This window comes from Tursiops truncatus, chromosome 2 (genome assembly GCF_011762595.2).
Source record: "Tursiops truncatus isolate mTurTru1 chromosome 2, mTurTru1.mat.Y, whole genome shotgun sequence".
In the NCBI taxonomy this organism is placed as follows: Eukaryota; Metazoa; Chordata; class Mammalia; order Artiodactyla; family Delphinidae; genus Tursiops; species Tursiops truncatus.
In genome coordinates this window covers 126,289,338-126,309,163 of record NC_047035.1, presented here as the reverse complement: position 1 = coordinate 126,309,163, position 19,826 = coordinate 126,289,338, and the positions used below count along the sequence as shown (strand labels likewise).

At 36.4% G+C, this 19,826-nt stretch overlaps 1 protein-coding gene across 5 annotated transcripts in view; it reads left to right on the top strand.

Moving 5' to 3' along the window:
• Positions 1-1,551: 1,551 nt before the first annotated feature.
• Positions 1,552-19,826, top strand: part of LRRC28 (leucine rich repeat containing 28) — a 181,061-nt gene continuing 162,786 nt past the window's right edge. For 3 of the 5 annotated variants that reach the window (XR_012330252.1, XR_012330255.1, XM_019945867.2), the window contains exons 1-2: positions 1,552-1,683; positions 5,304-5,531. Coding sequence is in view for 1 of the 5 variants with exons in the window: in XM_019945867.2 (XP_019801426.1) it covers positions 5,364-5,531 (168 nt within the window). In the remaining 4 variants the exon portion in view is untranslated. Of the gene's footprint in view, positions 1,684-1,743; positions 1,883-4,755; positions 4,863-5,303; positions 5,532-19,826 lie in introns of those variants that run through there. The other 2 variants (XR_012330253.1, XR_012330254.1) reach the window with 2 other exon arrangements.

Sequence of the window (19,826 nt, the reverse complement as noted above, 5' to 3'; positions counted from 1 at the left end):
TTTTAAGAAATGAAAACTAAGAGACTAACATTGATTACTTTTTAAAAATTGTTCTATCTATAGTTGCCTTTTTGTATGTGTGACTCTTCAATATTAGGAGCAAATATATATTATTTGGGTTGATCTTTAATAACCGAAAGATTTTTGTTTTTACATAAACTGAGGATTTCCTCATTTTAAGTCTAGCAAAAAAGTTCTAAGTACTACAAATTTTTAAGTATTTGGAAACCTGTATAAAAGGTCTTAGAAGTACATGACATATACCATCCATATACTTCAGTAACTTCTGAAGACCAGGTTTACTAAATAGATAATTCGTAAGTATTTCATTATAACTCATACTTTGTTTTGAGATAGGTCTTATTTTTATTTAATATAACTCAGCTTTCTAGGTTATTTACCTCTAACAGTAATTAAATAAACCAACGTAAATCTATAAAGTTAGGATATCTTGACAATGAACTGCTACATTATAATCAACATCAAGCTTGCCAAAGAACAATAAATAACAGTATCTATAAAGTCAGGATATCTTGACAATGAACTGCTACATTATAATCAACATCAAGCTTGCCAAAGAACAATAAATAACAGTAGTTTCATGAGAGGAAATTTTTAAAAAACTTCATTTCAGAAGAAAAGTTGTCACGTTAACAAGCAAGGTACTTAAAAAAATATTTTTTTGCTGTTCCTTAACAATGCTTTTTTTTTTTCTTTTTACCATCATAAAGGTCTCTTCCTTTGACGACTCCTTCTGCTGACATAGGAAATTCCGTCCTGAAGAAATATTTATTGATGGCCTACTCAGTCATGCTAGGAACTGCCAGAATATTTAACTTACAAAGTTGTTATTGTTGTTTTAACGATTGTTTCTCACAGCTGTTATTGTCGTTTTAACGATTGTTTCTCACAGCAGACCTACGGCATTTCAAGAGCAGAGACTAGGTTACTGCCTCACTCTTGGAACGAACCTGCCAGCGTGCAGTGACTTCTTTTATACTGGGCTTAAGCTCACTACTTGATTACTAACCTTGGCCATATTACATAAACCTACCTGACCTAAGTTTTTCATCCGTCAAACGAGTATAGTAATAGTACCTGTGTCATAGGATTGTTGTGAGGGTTGAGATAACCTATGCACAGATCTTAGAACGCTGCCTGGTATACAGTAAAGCGACTGGGTGTTATTACTGTTGTAATTTCTCAACGTATGCATTGAACGAGAGGACGAGTGCGTCAGTGAATGCATGAATGAAAGAACTGATCAGTTACTGACGGTCCCTGAAGCTGCAGCCGGCTAAACTACCCCCTCAAAATTCTGAGCAAAGAGCTCATCTCAACAACAAACCCGGAAGCCGGAGCCGGAAGCAAAGACAGGGCCAAGGGCGGGGCCAAGTCATGGAGAAGCCACATTGTTGGCCAATAGGCACATCGCTTGGAAAACAAGCCTCTCGTGCGATCTATCGTAAAAACCGCGAGAACGGTGGAGCATTATCGCGAGGTTTCGTCTTCCTCTCCTCCGCTCTGTCTTCCCCCAACCCTCTGAAGTGAGGGTTCCGCCCCGTCCCGCCCCGCGTCGTCCGCGCCCCGCCCCGTCCCCTCCCGGCGCCCCGCCCCGCCCGCCGAGTCCCGGCTTGCCGTCCAGCGCCCCTGTGCCCGGGAGCGCTGGCTCCGCTGGTCGAGGTGAGTGTGGCACTTCGCCGTTTCGGGTGGCTCACGAAGCAAGGCCCTCTGGCCCGACCCCCGGCCCTGAGGCCGGGTCTGGCAGAAGCGTCCGGGCTGCAGCGAGTGGACCCCGGCCCGAGCGGGCCCGCCCGGGCCTCGGGTCGCCACAGCTGCCGGGCCCTCCTCGCCCTCGGTGGTCGGAGAATCCCGATACCGGGTCTGTGAAATCCCTGCCACTGGCTTCACTGCTTCCAAACTCTAACAACCAGAGTGTTTCGTTAACTCGGGCAAAACGGCATGTGTTTTAACTAAGACTTCTGACAGCCTTCTTTTCAGTACTGAGAACATAACCTTTAATAAATGCTTTTAATGTGCGGGTTTTAATTCATTAATCTACAATATTAGGAAATTGGAGTGGGTATTCCACTGACTTAAGTACGGAAGTCAATCTAAGGGACTCCTTTCCCTTAAAACACACCTGTTTTAAAATGTGTGGAATTTTCTTAAGATGGAAAGGTTAGTTTGCTTTAAATAATAATAGAGTGGATTGGTGTTTACCTGTCAGAAAACTGTTATGCAGGTGCAGTTGTATACAGCTAATATTAAGTATACCATTTGCTTTTAATCGTAGATAAGAGGTAGTGAAGGGAATATGTGTAAGAAAATTATGCTGGTAAAGGCTGTGCATTGCCAGTGAATGCATACGGAAAACCATTACCATTATTTATTATTGAAAGCTTTCAGATTTCATTTGTGTAGATTTCATCTCCCAAACTGCCTTCCTAGCAAAATGCATTTTAACAGAGTGTAATGACGTTTTAAGGGCAACCAATCCCACCCATCAGGATTCAGCAGGATTAGAAGGAAAGCCATCAGGTTACACTGTATTCTCTTATTGGATCTTCCCATCAGGGAGTGTGGGTTTTGCTTTGTAGTCTTAGATTTGCATAAGCTTTGCCTACCACTTAAATAATAATAGGAAGAAGCACAGGCCCCACTGAAGTTCATGGAAGTCTGCCTTGTAGAGCAATGCACAGGCTTTGGAGTTGAACACCTGGGTTGGTATTCTGGCAAGTTATCCTCTGAGAAACTCAGTTTCCTCATCTATAAAATAGGCTAAATAATGTCTATTGCAGTGCAGAGTTTTAAGGATTGAGAGATCTTTATTGCACATAGCATGCACTCAGCATATAGTATCTGCAAGCTGACTTTAGATCAGAGGTGAAAAAAAATCTACCTTACAATATTACTCACATGTCCTACTGTCAGTTGTTTATCAGCTGTTTGAGGGCCTGCTTTGTGCTAGAGGCAGGTATACAAATGTAAAGAAAACAGCAAGGTCTCTGCCCTCAGGAGCTTACGGTACAGTCTCTTGGCTAGATTGACGATAGATAGATGCACCGATAAATATATAGATTACAAATTGTGAAGAGTCCTACAAAGAAAGAGTAAGAGAGAAGACTTTAGCTTGGGATGGGGAAGTGATTTTTACATTGAAACCTGAAGGGCGTTGGGACAGTGCTTTCAAAGGCTAAAGGAGAGCAGGAAGTGGTGTGAAGAGTTTAGCACTTCGAAGCACTAGAAAAGCCCAGGAGTTTGATGAGAAGCCAGGGAGGGTGCTGCCAGTCTGGAGAAGTGGGTGGGGCCAGATTGTGAAGAGCCCTCAATACTTGGTAAGTTTGATTTTTCTTAATAAACTTTTGAAGGGTTTATTTAGAATGCATGTGACTAGGGAGCAAGTTTACCTGAGAAAGAGAGGCAGACATAGTTGGATTTCTTTTTTAAAGGCTCCCAGCTAAGTGATTAATGTATTGCAAAGTGACTCGAGTGGACACAGGGAGACCAGTAATACATATGGCAGGGCAGGAGATGACAGTGGCTTTCCATCTGGGCAGATGGAGAGATGTGGATAGATTTGAGGTGTATTTTGGAGATGGAAACCATACGCCTTGTGATAGATTGGAGGTGGTGGAGGAATCGTTCATGACTTCCGGCTTTCCTGGTGGTTGGAAAGACTGGGGAAGATTTGGATTGGTGATGAATATCAAAAACTGTTTTTGAATGTGTTAAGTTTGAGATGCTTGTGAGACATCTAAACGGCTTCTAGTTTACTATTTCAGTGAATAATTACCCAGAAAGCTTCCCTTTCTAAATACAATCAACGATGTTATTTGTAGCCTAGTTACCCTTGCTTTACAGGGAGAGAACTAAGATGTGGAAAGGTTGAGTATCTTGTTCAAAGTCAAGTAATATGTCTCATAAAAATAGGTAAGTGAGTAGCTAGTATAAATATGGGAAGGTACTGGACTCTCATGTTGCATTAGGGATATAATTGAATACTCCATATTCTCTGACCTTTTATATAAAATAGCAAATACTTTCTTATTAGTTGGGAATTAAGAGTTTGGAAATAATAGAAAATAACCAAAAAGTTAGAAAACTCTGCTTATTGAAAGCTTATGTTACTGAATTTTGTACTAACTTGGTATTAATTCCCTGTGAAAATAGTTTTTCTTAAGAAAAAACATTTTCTTTGAAAGGTACTTCTCTTTGGAGAGTTTGAGAAAGGGTGCCCAGGAAAACCAGAGTAGAATCTTTGAACAAAGCTCAACTTGTTTTTAGTGTTTTAGCATTTTCTTAGTATCCTGTGGAATCCTGTCAGTCTGTGTGTATAAAGACTTCAGGCTTTGAAATCCACTGGACACCCTTCCCCAGCCCAAGAAAAAAAAATCCTTGTTCCCTTATGAACTGTTTGACCTTGGACAAATTATTGAATCTCTGAGTTTGTTTCTTCTTGTGGTAAGTGATGTGAAGTTTGTTTCTGCCCTGTGCCTAGCTGGTAAGATGGGAAATGTTATTTCTCTTCCTATCCTTGTCAATTTGGAGCTAGAAAGGTATTTAATCTGTTCTAGGTTCTGGCCCTTACCAATAAATTGCTGTCTCCATTTTATGTAAGGCAACTAAGGCCCAGAAAGATTGTAATAGAAAAGTACAGGATTCTTATTTCCTAGTGCAGTATTTCTTCTTTCATTGAAATAATTAAGTAAAACTCTATGTTACCAGGCCTGTTTCTTTGCTACTTCTGATCATCTGCAAAGCTAAGAAGAAAGAAAGAAAAGAGAATAAAGAGATAAAAGAAAGAAAATATTCGCATATAGGACAATATTTAGGTAGTAAGAAGTGAAGAAAATGAAGTTGTAAGTGATCTAGTTATATTATATATTATATACATTTAAATATTTTTAAAATGTTTTAAGCTAAAGACAAAATGAAGTAGTTCAAGAAGGAAATGGGTTTGCTGTGTCTAATTTTTTAAGCTCTTTCTTTGGTTGCATATTATGAAACTGGTCTCTGTTCTCTTAGATAGGGATTCCTATCTCAAGTTCAAGAACTATTTTTTTCAAATAGGACTATTTCTGCTAAGTAGTAAATATTGCTTAAATAGTGAGAGTATTTTTATTAAATAGTTATTCATTTTAATCTCCTTCTAAATATGTGTGAAAATTTAGTTGTTAGAAAAATATAGGAATTGATGTATAACTCTTTTTAATGTCTGCAAATAGCTATATATGCTAACTGGTTTATTTGGCAACGTTTGTTAGCAGTATCATAATTTTCCATTTTTTTGTTTTCTTTAGAAATGGACCAATTTTGACAAGATGTAGTGCTGCAGTGTGCCTGATGGGATATGTTCAGTCATGGCATCCGAACTTTGTAAGACGATCTCTGTGGCAAGGCTGGAAAAGCACAAGAATTTGTTCTTAAATTATAGGAATCTGCAACATTTCCCATTGGAGTTACTAAAAGATGAGGGACTACAGTACTTGGAGAGACTCTACATGAAAAGGAACTCCCTTACAACCTTGGTACAGTATTATGTTGCATTAAAAAAAAAAGTCATTTATAATGTGGTTCTGACCAAGATATATTTTATATATCTTAAAATATTCAGACCAAGATTTGTATCCCCTCTTGTTGTATAAACAGGTAATAGAAGTACACATACAGGGGGTTCTCATTACTTGAGAATTCATTATCCAAGTTCTTGCAGTTATGAAGTTTCAAGAGTCGTGTAGGAAAGCAAAATATTCACTAATATACCACTTATAAAATTAGTCCCACACACTACTACATATAAGATAGATAACCAGCAAGGACCTACTGTATAGCACAGGGAATTCTACTCAATATTCTGTGATAAGCTATCTAAGAAAAGAATCTGAAGAAGAATGAATACATGTATCAATATATGTACAACTGAATCACTTTGCTATACACCTGAAACTAACACAACATTGTAAATCAACTATACTCCAATAAAATTTAAAAAAAAATTAGTCCCTATTCAGAAACCCCTCTTCACTTAGCCTGTGCATCTCTCTGGGCCTGTGCTTTCTTTGTGTGTTAAGATTCTTAGATGATTTATGGATGTTACAGTACCCAACAGATCAGTTAAAAAGTAAAGAAGAGAAAGACCAACAAGGATGACTTTGATTTAGACGTATTTAAAAAGGGAATGATTTGAAGATTAAAATATTAAGACAGGCATTAGGAGGCTTGATGTAGCCTTTGAGTGTTTTGAAAAAACCCCAAAACCAAAAAACCTTCTTTATGATTGCACTGTGACAATCAGATGACTTTGAATTGGGCTGTCATCCAATTTGTTGGAAAAATTTTTGCCACAAAAGCCAACATTTGATTCACTCTTTTTATGTTCTAAGAATAAGCACATAGTTATCGTTATAACCTAAATTTTATTACGTATGAGATTAAACAAACTAAAATATTTTTCAAGAGAGTGTGCATGTCAAACTTTTTATTCCCACTGTATCATGATATTTGGTCTCTGTTTTAAATGGATTTTGCTTTATGTGGCCTTTTCTCATTATCACTGAACTTCATTTAAGTCTTACACTTTGAATTCTAGTTCTTTTTCACTTTAGATGATTTATGAATTCTTGTTGTTTCTTTGTGAACAGACCCATTTTTCATTCCCTTCTCTGAGAGTATCTGAGTATCTGAAAATATGCCTTACTGGCTTCATATATATGGAGTGTTTTTCTGGAAAAGTTTTAGTTAATCTGTGCAAAATACCTACAATGTGTAGAAAGCATTATAAAATTTGTTTATCTTTGTTGTGTCTGAAAGTAAGTGCAAGTATATCTTTCATTTTTAGTGTTTGACATATTTGTATATACTATTTTGCATGCCTAATTAGATTTTTTTAAATTAGATTTTTCACTTTCCAAACTTTAATAATCTGTATATAGTTATATTGACCCTTTTTGCGAGATCATCATTGCATGAAGCGAAACCGTATTTACCTAGTGTTTTTCTGCCCTTTGGAGAAGTGGTGTAAGAAATAATTTGTCAAGGATTACAGCCCACATTTTCTCATGTTTATTGTTGATGTACAAAGAAAAAGTTGTGAGTGGATTACTTCTCAACCATCAGTTATAGTCCACGGGTAGAAGAAATTGACCTTTGCTTATAAATGTTACAATAAACTTTTGGTTTTGTGGCCATTTCTTGGCTGCAGTTTTCTATTTATGAAAATATTTAAGTATCTACTATACAATTTTAACTGATATAATGGCTCCCAAGCATACATTTCAAGTTCATGCTTTGCCACCTTTGTAGTCACTGAAGATTAAATTGTTGCATATGTTTATAATGGTAGGTGTATATATTTTATTTTAATGCTTTGTCTTAGCTGGAACATTTCATTCCTTTGTATCAAAGAGCTTTTTAAACTGAAGTACCATACAGATATCGGGATGGTGGGAATGGTAGCAACCATACCATTCCGTGACTATACTGAGTATAGGACAGCTTACTTATATCCAGCGTAGTCTGAGAATGGCATACTGCACAGGTTTTCAAAGCTGATGAAACAGTACTTGCCCTTGAGTGTTCCAAACTAGTGACTGCAGGCTTTTAGAATGTTTGCTGGTGTTATTGATAAAGTATATTTCCTATAGAAATAATAGAGATTTAGTATGTAAAATTTGACTTAAACTGCAGTACTGTCCAAAGGAAAAAAACACATTATTGGAAGCATTATACTATCTCAAACACATTATGAGTTAATTGGCCTTTTTTTTTTTTTTAGAAAAGCTTGGGAACCTGCCAATCATTTCCATTTCCACATTGTTTTATTATTTCTTATTAACATTGTTTTATTGTGTTTAAATGTCTTCTCCTCAGCATTCCCCTTCTCCCCTCTTCGTATGAAGCCTCTTGGTGAGGAGTCACTAATGCCCAACTTCTGTCCTTCCTTTTTCCCTTCAAGCTGCTCAGTATTGCATTATGGTTTATATTTGTAGGATGATTGTGTTGTATGTCAGATGCTTAGAACTTGGGAAATGCCCATATTAAAATTAAAGCACAGGGAAAAGCCGTTTTTATATACAAAAGAATAAACTGTTCATATTTTACATATAAAAATATGTGCCCTTATAGCAACCAACATAAGAAATATATGGAAAGTAGTAGTTTCTCTTTCTATTCCTCCAATTCTGTGCTTTGGAATAACCAGTGTTAATAGTTTGGTTGTGTCCTTCCACTCCTTTGCTTGTGTTTATGTAATTATGTACTCTGTATTTTTTTCCCTTTTTAAACAACAAAAGGGAATCATACTCTACATATTTCTCTGCAGATTTCTCTCTTCACTTCATTCTCATTCCACTAAATTCTAGGCCAAGAAATATATATACATCCTTGTATTTAGGATCAGGTCTAAAAAGTAGGATTGCTGGGTCAAAGGGTAGGAACATTTTATATTTTAAAGTACTTTTTAGCAGTATTTCATTTTACAATATTACCACTTATTTGTATAACTGAAAAGTCTTAAAACTGTTTAAAATATAATGAGTCAATTTATATAAGAATCCAGTTATATAATTAATAGGTGAATAAGAAGTAGTTAGGAAACATGATTTTGGTTCCTAACATTTATCTTAGAAAGTGATTTAAAGAATTTTTCTATAATTATTTTAAATGCAGTTCAAGAATTATTAAGTCTCTGATCTTTGTGGTAGTTTGAAGTTAATAAGAGAATAGGAGAGACAGGTTCTGTATTTGATAGGCATCCACATAGTTGTTGAATGAATAAATAAATGAATATAAAGTAGAAGAGCATAATGTCTATAGTACAGGTATAACAGATGCAGATTGAGAGTCTTTGAGGGCAGGGAGTCTGTCTTAAATTCTGTATCCCCAGTGCCTGGCTACTGTCTAACATTGGTAGGACACATAATCTAATTCTGTGTAGCAGGATTGTAAAAGATTTTTTAAGGAAGGTGCTATTTGCATTGACCCTGAAGAATGACTTTGTCAGGAGCCTGGGAGGAAAACTATCATTTATTCATTTATTTATTGAGTACTTTCTGTGTATCCAGTACTCTACAAGGCACTGACATAGATACATCATGGAACAAATTCTTACTCTCATGGAATTTTTGTTTCTTGACATCCCAAGCTGAAGAAAAAAAATAACGATCTGAGATTCAGTGGCAGAAGATTAGGATCAATATTTGTCCAAAGACTTTAGTGACAAAGTGATGGTGACTATGATGGTGACTATGTTAGAAGCTCTGGAGAGTAGAATGCAAGTTTGAGGGGTTAATTGGTGAGAAGGAGATGAAAAAATAGATAACAAGGTAGATGGGTCTTCAGGTTTGGTTTTGATGTGGAAAAGCGGTCATAGCTGGAGGGGTCTTGACGAAAAAGGAGAATTTTTTCTTCTTTCTCCTTTTCTCTTTCCTCTTCACCCCTCTTTCCTAAGAGGAAAGAGTTGAGCCTGTGTAAATGCTGATGGGAAATCTCCATTAGAAAGGAGTTGAAGATTCAAAAATAAGGAACAATTAAAAGTTCAAGATTCCTAAGAAGGTAGGAAAGGATGGGCTCCAGAGCACAATTGGAGGGAAGGACTTAAGCTGTGACAAAGCGAGAGAGAGGCATGGGCATATATACACTACCAAACACAAGGTAGGTAGCTAGTGGGAAGCAGCCGCATAGCACAGGGAGATCAGCTCGGTGCTTTGTGACCGCCTGGAGGGCTGGGATAGGGAGGGTGGGAGGGAGGGAGACGCAAGAGGGAAGAGATATGGGAACATATGTATATGTATAACTAATTCCCTTTGTTATAAAGCAGAAACTAACACACCATTGTAAAGCAATTATACTCCAATAAAGATGTAAAAAAAAAAAAGACCTTACATGGGGACCACATCTGGGAAGACATCGCAGCACCTTCGTAAGTTACAGGGGGAGAAAAAAAAAAAAAGAAATAGTATCTCTTCCGCCTTTAACAAGAGAAAGGAAGGATAGGTGCAAAGGAAGATTCAGATTGTGGGGGAGAGAGTTCTTGTCTGGTGACTACCAGGCAAGGCCAGCTGCTTAGGGAGTGAAGATTTGTGGAGATTGCAGGTTTGAAATTATTGTTGCGAAGAGTCATAGCAGTTTGGTTAGAGAAAGGTAGTAGAATCATTCAGCAAGCAGTTGATGGCTAGACTTATGCTGGGGAACCATCTGCTTGTTTAGGGAGTTTTCTCCTGCAGTTCTCAGATGTCTGAGGTATGAAGAAGTTGGGATGTCGCATTTATGCAGGCTTAGGTTTTTGCCAGGTATAGAGGGACTAAGGAGGTTTAGGATTTTGGCAAGAGTGATTAAAATGATGGGACATGGAGTCTGAGGTGGATTGGAGGCAAAGAAAGAAAGGAGTGAGTGAATAGGGAAAATGGAGAGGGTCCAAAGGATCCATTGATGTTGAAGACTTATTATACTGGGCATGATTGAGTAAGCCATCTGGGAGGATGGGATATTGTAGTTGTGGAGAGAAACATCAGTCATGGAGAAGTTTCAGATGATGACAGGATATGAGTGTGCAGGCTGGAGGGGGCTGAGGTAGAGCCTACCTTGTCCCCTTGCAGCCTAATCCCCACACCCCCTCCCTGCAAGTAGCTGGGGTCTTTGTAAGAGTTAGAGAAGGAATGAAACATGGAAGCAGGAATTAGCAGTGGAAGCATTTGAGTTCTGCAGTCCCAGCAAGAGAGTGTTTCATTGTTTGGTAGCACAACTTAGTACTAGGAAGTAATAGACCAAGATCCTATGTGCTTAACCTCTTTGGATCTCAGTTCCTTCATTTATAAAATAAAAGGCCACAAGCGACTTGGAGGGGAAAAGAAAAAAACTCAACTTGGAAGCAAAATCACTTAATGGATCTGCCAGCTTCTCTTAATGAGTGTAGTAGGCAGCAGGCCTTCCTGGGGATGTGGAAGAGTGACCTCCCCAAATACTGATAGAGCTCTCATCTCACCTGTTGACAATTTTATTTATAAATATGAATGGATAAGAAAGAGGCATCTAAATTTTAGTGAAAGAAGGGAGTTTGGCTTATGGCTAAGAGCAATAAGAGTGGATGGATCCTGATTAAGCAGTTAATCTATGTAACAGGAGAGAACTTAAAAATGATATCCTTCTGAGATAGCAGTTGAAGATTATCAGTGCCCTATGTTGAAGACAATGGGGAGAAGATGCTCTCATACACTATTGGAAGGAGTAGAAATTGACTCATTACTTTGGTGGGTGGTTAGACCATATCTAGCAGAATTTTACATGTGCATATGTTTGAACCAGCATTTTCACTTGCAGGAATTTACCCAACAGAAAAAATAGTCAAGTGGACAAGGATACTCATCACAACATTGTATATGATGAAAAATTGTGAAAACCTAAGTGTTCATCAATATGGGGTGGGTTGAAATCTGGTAGCAGATTTCGTTTGAGTCTTTACTAAGTGCCAAGCACTGTTTTAAGTGATTTATACGTATTAATCTAATTAATCTGCAAGACAGTCCTATGAGGTAGGCACTATTATTCCTACTTTATAGACAAATAAACTAAGGCATAAAAAAAGAATACATCAAACAATAGTGATTATAGCTGTGGAAGAGGGGAGGGCACAAGAAGGGGGGTAGGAGCTGGAATAAACAGAGCCTTACATTTAAGTGTTTATTGTAAAAGGGAAAGTTCCTACTACTAAATTTGTTTTATATTCTTTTCAGTATATGATTTTTATAATTAAAAATCAAAATAAGATTGTTGGAATTTAGTGCCACTAAGATCTTATCCAGCTCTCAAATTTTATTAATCAGTGAGTCTAAACGTTTTGATTTACAATGATGGTGATGCCTGCGTTTATGCTCCTTGCAGCTGGTGGCTGGGTTGAGGGTGAAAGGGGTTGATGACTGAGAAGTCACACAGCTACACGCTCTACCCACTTTGAAATTGGTAGGAGTAGGATCTGGATCAAATGAACATCAGAACACCCTGAAGGGAAAAACAATAAGTTAAAGAGATGGTAAAAAAAAAAAAAAAGAGCACCATGCAATCAAGTGTGCCAGAAGAAGTAGGGAGAGGGAATGGTTTTGTTTCTGTTTGATTGGTTCATTTTGAATTCCAACACAAGGGCTTCTTGTTTTTCCCTAATCTGTCGGACCCCTGCAGCTTCCATTGCTGCTAGGATGTAGGGCCTCCATAATCACTGTGAATACTCTGTTCTTGAGTTAGCTCTGTATAAAAACATCTTAGTTGTTTCTTAAATTGAATGTGTGGAAACGACTTATGTCAAATGGTAAAGCATTCTGATGCTCTGTTTATGTTTTAAAGCTTATAGTCCTGCAAAACATTCATTACAAATGTACCCCGTCTCAGTAATATACCTGTGCCTGAAAAGTGTGGGTTTTGTTATAAATCAAAGCTGTTTTTCCTACTGAATTTTCAGATTTAAGTAACTTTTCCTCATTGTTACTGGTTGGTTGACAGTAGCTCCTTGTCAAATACTTAACAAACTATTTGAAATAGCTTGGAAAATGAATGTCTGACCTATAATTTATTCTGTTGAATCATAGAATTTCAAAGCTATATGGAACTTTATAGATGATTTAGGCAGTTTTTCTTTTTTGAGGTAAGTAAGCTTAGAAGAGGTTAGTAGATGGGTCTAAAGTCATTTTTATGGCCAGTTAGAGCAAAAAAGCAGGTCTTCTAATTTGTAGTCCAGTCAGTATTGCTTTTTTAATTCTGCAGGTATTTATTGATGACCTGTTTCTAGCCTAGCACCATGTAGTTAAAATTTAGCCACATTTAGCCACTGTGGAGCAATGAGGTGTTCCATGTTAGGTGAGTTTTCCTAGTTACCTCTTTGAAGTTTACCTCTGAGTTTTACTGTGAGTCTAACTGTTTTGATAGAAATACTTTTACAACATGCATCATTCTATACTTTCTTAAAGAAATATGGGGAACATGATTTAACCCACTCTTTGTGATTTGTAGTTTTTGCCTGGGGAATTAGGAGGGAGGGTTTAGAAGGAGGGGGCAGGGATACAGATCTTTATCTAACACTAGACCATATCCTTGTCCACTTGAGGGATTCTGTGTACAAGCAGAAGACTCAGAAGCCATTACTTTGTATATGTTTCCACAAGTTTAAATTCATTTTCAAGCATTCACTATACTAAAAATGAGGTACCTGTGCACTGAGTGAGATACCAGTTTTTAAATGTTAGCCCCATCGAATCAGTCTCTGTGTCTCCCTCTCCCTCTCTAGATAGATAGATAAATAGATAAAATGTATGTAATGTGCTTAAAATATCATACATTGAGCTTGGAACACTGTTCCCTCCTAAAATAAACAATTATGTTATACGCATATAGAATTATAAAGGGTAGGTATATTTTTAAATGGTTGATCTGGCCTTATGGAAAAAATGTTTAGTATTCTTTTTTTGTGTCTATTTTTGTTGCTTTGAAAATTCCATTTATAAAATCATACTTACTGAATGCATATTAAATAGGTTTTTTTAAAAATAAAAAGTAGGGGGCATATGATGATCTGATCTTCAACCCTTGTTTATGATATCTATATAGCTTTCCTTTTTAAACAAATATTTTTAATATTAATACTTTACAGAAAATTTTAAAAAAATATTTATTTATTTGGCTATGTTGGGTCTTAGTTGTGGCACCCGGGATCTTCATTGTGGCACACGGGATCTTTTCGTTGTGGTGTGCAGGCTTCTCTAGTTGCGGTGTGTGGGCTTCTCTAGTTGTGGCGTGTTTTGCAGATACTTAACATTTATTTATTTATATTTTTTAAGGTGATAATTTTAGCCTCTATAAATGTCAAACAAATATTTCATCATTTCGAAGAAAAAAATCTAAAAATTTTATCATTCATGCAGTTATTTAAGTAGTTCTTTTATGTTTTATATCTAAAAGAGCTGATTTTAAGTGAAAAATTGGTAGTGAGTGTAATGATATAAAATTTGCACTAACATTATAGCTACTAGTTATGTGTGGTACTAATGTTTAAATTATTGATATAACAAAATAATACTGAAAATTCAATTCCATAGTCACAGTAACTACATTTTAAGTGCTTAATGGCCACATGTGGCTAGTGGCCACTATATTGGTCATGTAGCTAGAGAATATTTCCATCATTGTAGAAATTCTGTTGGACCAGTGGTGTGAGTGACTGAAAAAAAAAAGAATACCTTAAAATTGGTAGTAGCAACTCATTTTTATCATGAAAGTCAAACTGCCACTGTGTTAATGCTACAGAATTGTAAAGAAAAACTTCCCCAGAATTCTTTTTAGACACCTCAAAGACAACTTTAGAAACAAAAGAACTTGTCCACATTTTGAAAAATTTTCCTTTCCTCAATTTCCTCCCCTTTCCTTCCCTTTTGAAATGGCTTTATTTTAATATTTGTAATGCTTGTATTCAATGAATTTCCAATGAAATTTTTGTTTTAATGAACTTGGGACATAAAATATCTGTGATTATTTTGATGGATGCATTCCAAGAAATTTGGGTATTTGCCATGGTTTTTCATTGTTTTTCTTTTAGAACCAAGAAAATAAACAAAAAACCCTAAAGATGCTATGCTTTCATATCCAAATAATCAAAATTTGCACTTTCCCATAAAACACTGACATATGTTTGGGATTATCTTTTTGTATTGCTTATGACTAGATTACTCATTATTTGCCCAGTGTAGTCATTACATTTTTGCTGGGAAACAGGATGTCAGTGGTAACTTCTAGTGGTCCTTGACCTAACAGTGATTGCACAGCCCTTGTTAGGAGGGGTTAGTGAGCTGTTAATGCTCTTAAGCACGTTTCTTATTGCCTCTTCTCCCTCTCCCTGGCACCTCCCCTCATCCCTCTCCTCCCAAAATGTGTGTCAGGCTTTCTAGGATAATTCAAATGAAAACGATACTTAATAACATTCCTTTGTGTCACTCGTTTCAGAAGAAAGGAATTTAACCATCAGAGATTTTGATGATGGTAGATGCAGATATTGAGAATCTGATGTGTTTTTCTATCTCCCGGAAACACCAAGGAAATATGACAAGTGTTTAAGACAGGCTCATGCTTTTTTGGTCTGCTTAATGTTTATTTGGAGAGAAATTTTAAAAGAGGAAAATGAGTAGTTAATGGGAAGTGAGCCAAGAGACAAGAGGGTAAATAGTAAGGGACATTGGGGAGCAAATGGTGAGTAGGACTGTGGAGGGCCTTTCTGCTATTGTGGACAAGGAAAGGTGGTGCTGCTAATTTCTCTCTGTTCCCATTAGCCTGCCGGAGCTTCTGACTTCCCTGCTGAGAGATCCTCCTCTATAGCATATATAAAAGAGGGAGAAATACTGGAGGAGGAATGAAATAATATTCCTGGTAGTAAAAGAGGTTTACCTTAGTTGTTTTCATATAGCCACATGGTATTTAACCCTTGCTGTATGCTTGCCCAGAAGCAGTGACACCAAATTATTAATCCAACTAGAAAGCTTGTTGAGTATGTTGTGGTGGTTTTTTTTTTTTTTTTTTTTTTTTTTTTGTGTTTTTTTTTTTTGTGTTTTTTTTTTTGTGGTGGTTTTTGAATGAAGTACTTTTTGCCTTCAGTACCAAAACTTTATTAACTTTATTAAAATTAAAAATAATTTATTGAGGTGAAATTGACATAATGTAAAATTAACCATTTTAAAGTGAAAAATTAAATAACATTTAGTATATTCACAGTGTTGCACAACCACCACCTCTTTCTAGCTCCAAACATATCCATGACTCCAAAGGAAAACCCCTTATCCATTAAGCAGTTTCTCCCCACTCTCCTCCACACCCCAGCTCTGCAACCAGCAATCTGTGTTCTATCTCCCTGGATTTATCTATTTTGGATATTTCGTATAAATGGGATCATTCAGTATGTCACCTTTTGTGTAGGGCTTCTTTTCACTTAGCAAAATGTTCTCAAGGTTCATCCAAGTGGTAGCATGTATCATTCCTTCATTCCTTCTTATGACTTAATTAGATTCCACTGTATGAGTATACTATAATTTGTTTATCTGTTAATCCATTGATGGACATTTGGGCTGTTCCCACCTTATGGTTATTATGAACAGTGCTGCTATGAGCATGGGTGTACATGTACATGTTTAAGTACCTGTTTTTAATTATTTTGGGTATATATTTAGGAGTAGAATTATGGAGTCTTATGGCAATTCTATGTTTAACTTTTTGAGGAACAGCCAAACTGTTTTCTACGGTGGCTGAACCATTTTACATTACTGCCAGCAATGTACAAGGGTTCCAGTTTCTCCACATCCTTGTCAATAGTTGTTATTTTACATTTTTAACAAATTATGGCTATCCTGGTGGTTTTGAAGTGGTACCTCATTGTGGCTTTGATTTGCATTTCCCTAATGCTAATGAATTTGGGTGTCTTTTCGTGTGCTTTTTGACCATTTGCATATCTTCTTTAAAGAATGTCTTTTCAAATCCTTTGCCTGTTTCCAATTGGGTTGTTTGTTTTTTTGTGGTTGAGTTGTAAGTGTTCTTTATATATTCTGAATGCTAGACCCCATTGGTTATATGATTTGCAGATATTTTCTTCTATATATTGCCTTTTCACTTTCTTGAAATGTCCTTTTATGCACAAAAATTTTAAATTTTGATGAAGTCCAGTTTATCCATTTTTTTCTATTGTTGCTCCTGCTTTGGGTTTCATATCTATGAATCCATTGCCAAATCCATGATCGTGAAGATTTACCCATGTTTTCTTCTATGAGTTTTATGGTTTTAGCTCTTAGATATAAGTCATTGATCCGTTTTTAGTTAATTTTTAGTTAACTTTTGTATATGGTGTGAGGTAGAAGTCTGACTTTATTCTACTTTTTATAACTGCTGTAAAAACTATGCACTTAATTCATGACTTCTTTAAAATGTGTTGTTAGAGGCTGGATGGCAGGTTTTGCAGAACCCTGAATCCTAGTGGTTTGTAACAGCACAATGATTTCTCATTCATGCTGCACTACTCTCTCAGATCTCTCGGGGACTTTGGTTCATGGTATCTTTACTCAGGGATGAAAGCTGATAAAGGTCACTGTGGACCTTTCGTGCTCAAGCTCTCTAAGGCCTCTACTTTGACATAATTCCATTGACCGAAGCAAGTCACTTAGTCACGTCGAGCTTGAAGAGAGAAGTGTAATCCTACCAGCTGCCCAGAAGGAGAAGAAAAGAAAGTAAGTAGTGCACAGTCACTACAAGAGGACAGGATTGAACATGTGTTTGCAACATATTTGAAATATTTGTTCCAAGATACGCAATTTTAAAACATTCCCATTTAAGGGGGTTGAAAGTTCTCCATAAAAGGACATGGTAAAGCATAATTGATTCAAAATTTGAGGTAAATTTTATACTAACTGTGCTTGCTGAAGTTTACCTTTACATTATTTGTAAAGAAAAAATTGTTCAGTTAAGTGATAGTATGAGATTTAATGAAGAGAATTTTGTCTTAATTTATAAAACAATTTTTAAGTAGTTTAGTAGGAAGTATTCCTACTCAAGGAATTTGGGTACAGATTGTTTATTAAAACTTCTGTATGTCAAAATTGTGAAAAAGAAGGAAATATTAGTAATAACAGTTTTGCAAGGCACTTTAAGGTTATTACTTTTTTTTTTGCGGTACGCAGGCCTCTCACTGTTGTGGCCTCTCCCGTCACGGAGCACAGGCTCCGGACGCGCAGGCTCAGCGGCCATGGCTCACGGGCCCAGCCACTCCGCGGCATGTGGGATCTTCCCGGACCAGGGCGCGAACCCGTGTCCCCTGCATCGGCAGGCGGACTCTCAACCACTGCGCCACCAGGGAAGCCCTAAGGTTATTACTTTTGTCTATCAGGATTTTAAAATTTAAAAACATTTTAAAACTTAATAGACTAAATCCTATAAATCAAGATAAACTAGTTTGTGTGGCATCTGTAATCCAGCATTAGAGCTTAGTTACCCGCAGAGTAACAAAAATGTTGATGTTAACATATAGTTGTCCAGTCTCTTACCCACTTTTCATAAACTATGGAAATAGAAAAATTAAAATGTATAATATTTCTCTTATATTATTCAGTTACATTGCTAAAATGTGCCACTATATAGCAGAGAATGTATTATAGAACACCAGTAGGTGTCAGCCACAGCCTTTGCAGCAGGCTGATTATTTACCAGGCTTTTGGGGTTTTTTAAAACCCAGTATTCTGATGAACTGCAGTTTTCTCAAGGTTGGTGTGCTTATTTTTAAATTAAAACTCAGGATACTTACTAATAAAGACATAGTGATGCACTAATGGCAGCAGGAACATTATTCAGTGCTTAATTGTGTGTGTAGCTAAATAGCTCAAAGAGGTAACTAGTTTGTCATGGAAAAATTGCGATTCTGTCTGATGGAGACAAGTAGGCATCTGGAAAGAATGACCATGGGTCCTTTAGTTAGCCAGATATGATACTGATATTGTAGCAGATCAAACTAGATGAGGGTCTAATACCACTGCTTTTCTGGACAAGCCTTTCCTTTTTAGAGGAACAACTATTAAGCCTCTTATCTCCCCTCCACCACCCACAGAGTGCTTTAGTTTGCCTGGGATGCTTTGTAAGTATGCCCATAAGTGGAAGTGTATATTCCTCTTACTAGGCGAGATACCAGTACTAGAAGAAACATTTTGGGGACTTGGACAGATCCAAGAGCAACATTCAAGGAAAGACCATTCATGAAGGACCTCATTGCAGATAATTGATGTCAAAACATGGGGGAAAGGGAATCACAGCATTCAGCATTTGAAAACAAAATGTGGTTTTATCAAAAGTGGGAACTCAATAAATGTTTCACTGACTTCATAAACAGTATTCATATTCAGTGCTATTTTATTGTAAAAGGGCGAGGATATTATATGTGTAAGTAGCTTGGGATACTGTTGCTAAGTATTTAAATACATCAATATACCTATATGAAATTAATAGTTTTATTTCCTTGATTAAAATAAACTAGTGGATTTCCATTGTGTTCAAGATTTTTAAAAATAGTTTTTCCTCAATATAAAATATAAGCCTTTAGTGATCTGTTCCTTGGTACTCTCTGCAAAATCATATACCTTCATACCTGATGGCCCAGAAATACCAAACTAATGGCATTTCTCTTATTGAGTGTTTAGAACCTAAATTGCATATCATATGATTGGTTACTCAATTATGTAGCAATTTAAATACTACATTTTAAAATTTAATTTTTTTTAATTTAAAAGACATACATGCTCATTGTTAAAGATTCAGATGATAAAAAAGTAGATGGAGAATAGCAACACTGGTCCTTTTCCTAATGATAATCACTGTTTATAAATTTCTCTCAGAAAAATTATTTGTTACAAATCTAAAACTTTATAGTCCCCCAAACTTTTGTTTTTCTGTTGACACAATTGTTTTTATAACAAGTGTTTGAAAATATAAGATTTTTGTCATGAGTACTGTTGGGGAGTTACAGCAGAAAAAATTATATTTTTGATTTCCCAAACATACCTCTCTTTTTGTCTTTTCATATGTTGCTTCATGTGCCTACAAAGCTAACCAGAACTTTCTCCTCCCCGCTCCATGGCAACCTCTGATAATTTATATTTGTCTTTCAAGCCTCAGGTTAGACATAATTTCTTTTAAAAAGTCATTCCTGATTCTTTGTTACTGATATTTAGTTTAACTCTACAGTATGTTTTAATGTAGAATAAAAAAAAATTACTCCTAACTCAGTGTGCTCCTTTAGCTTTAACAACTCCTGTCTTTGTGTTTAT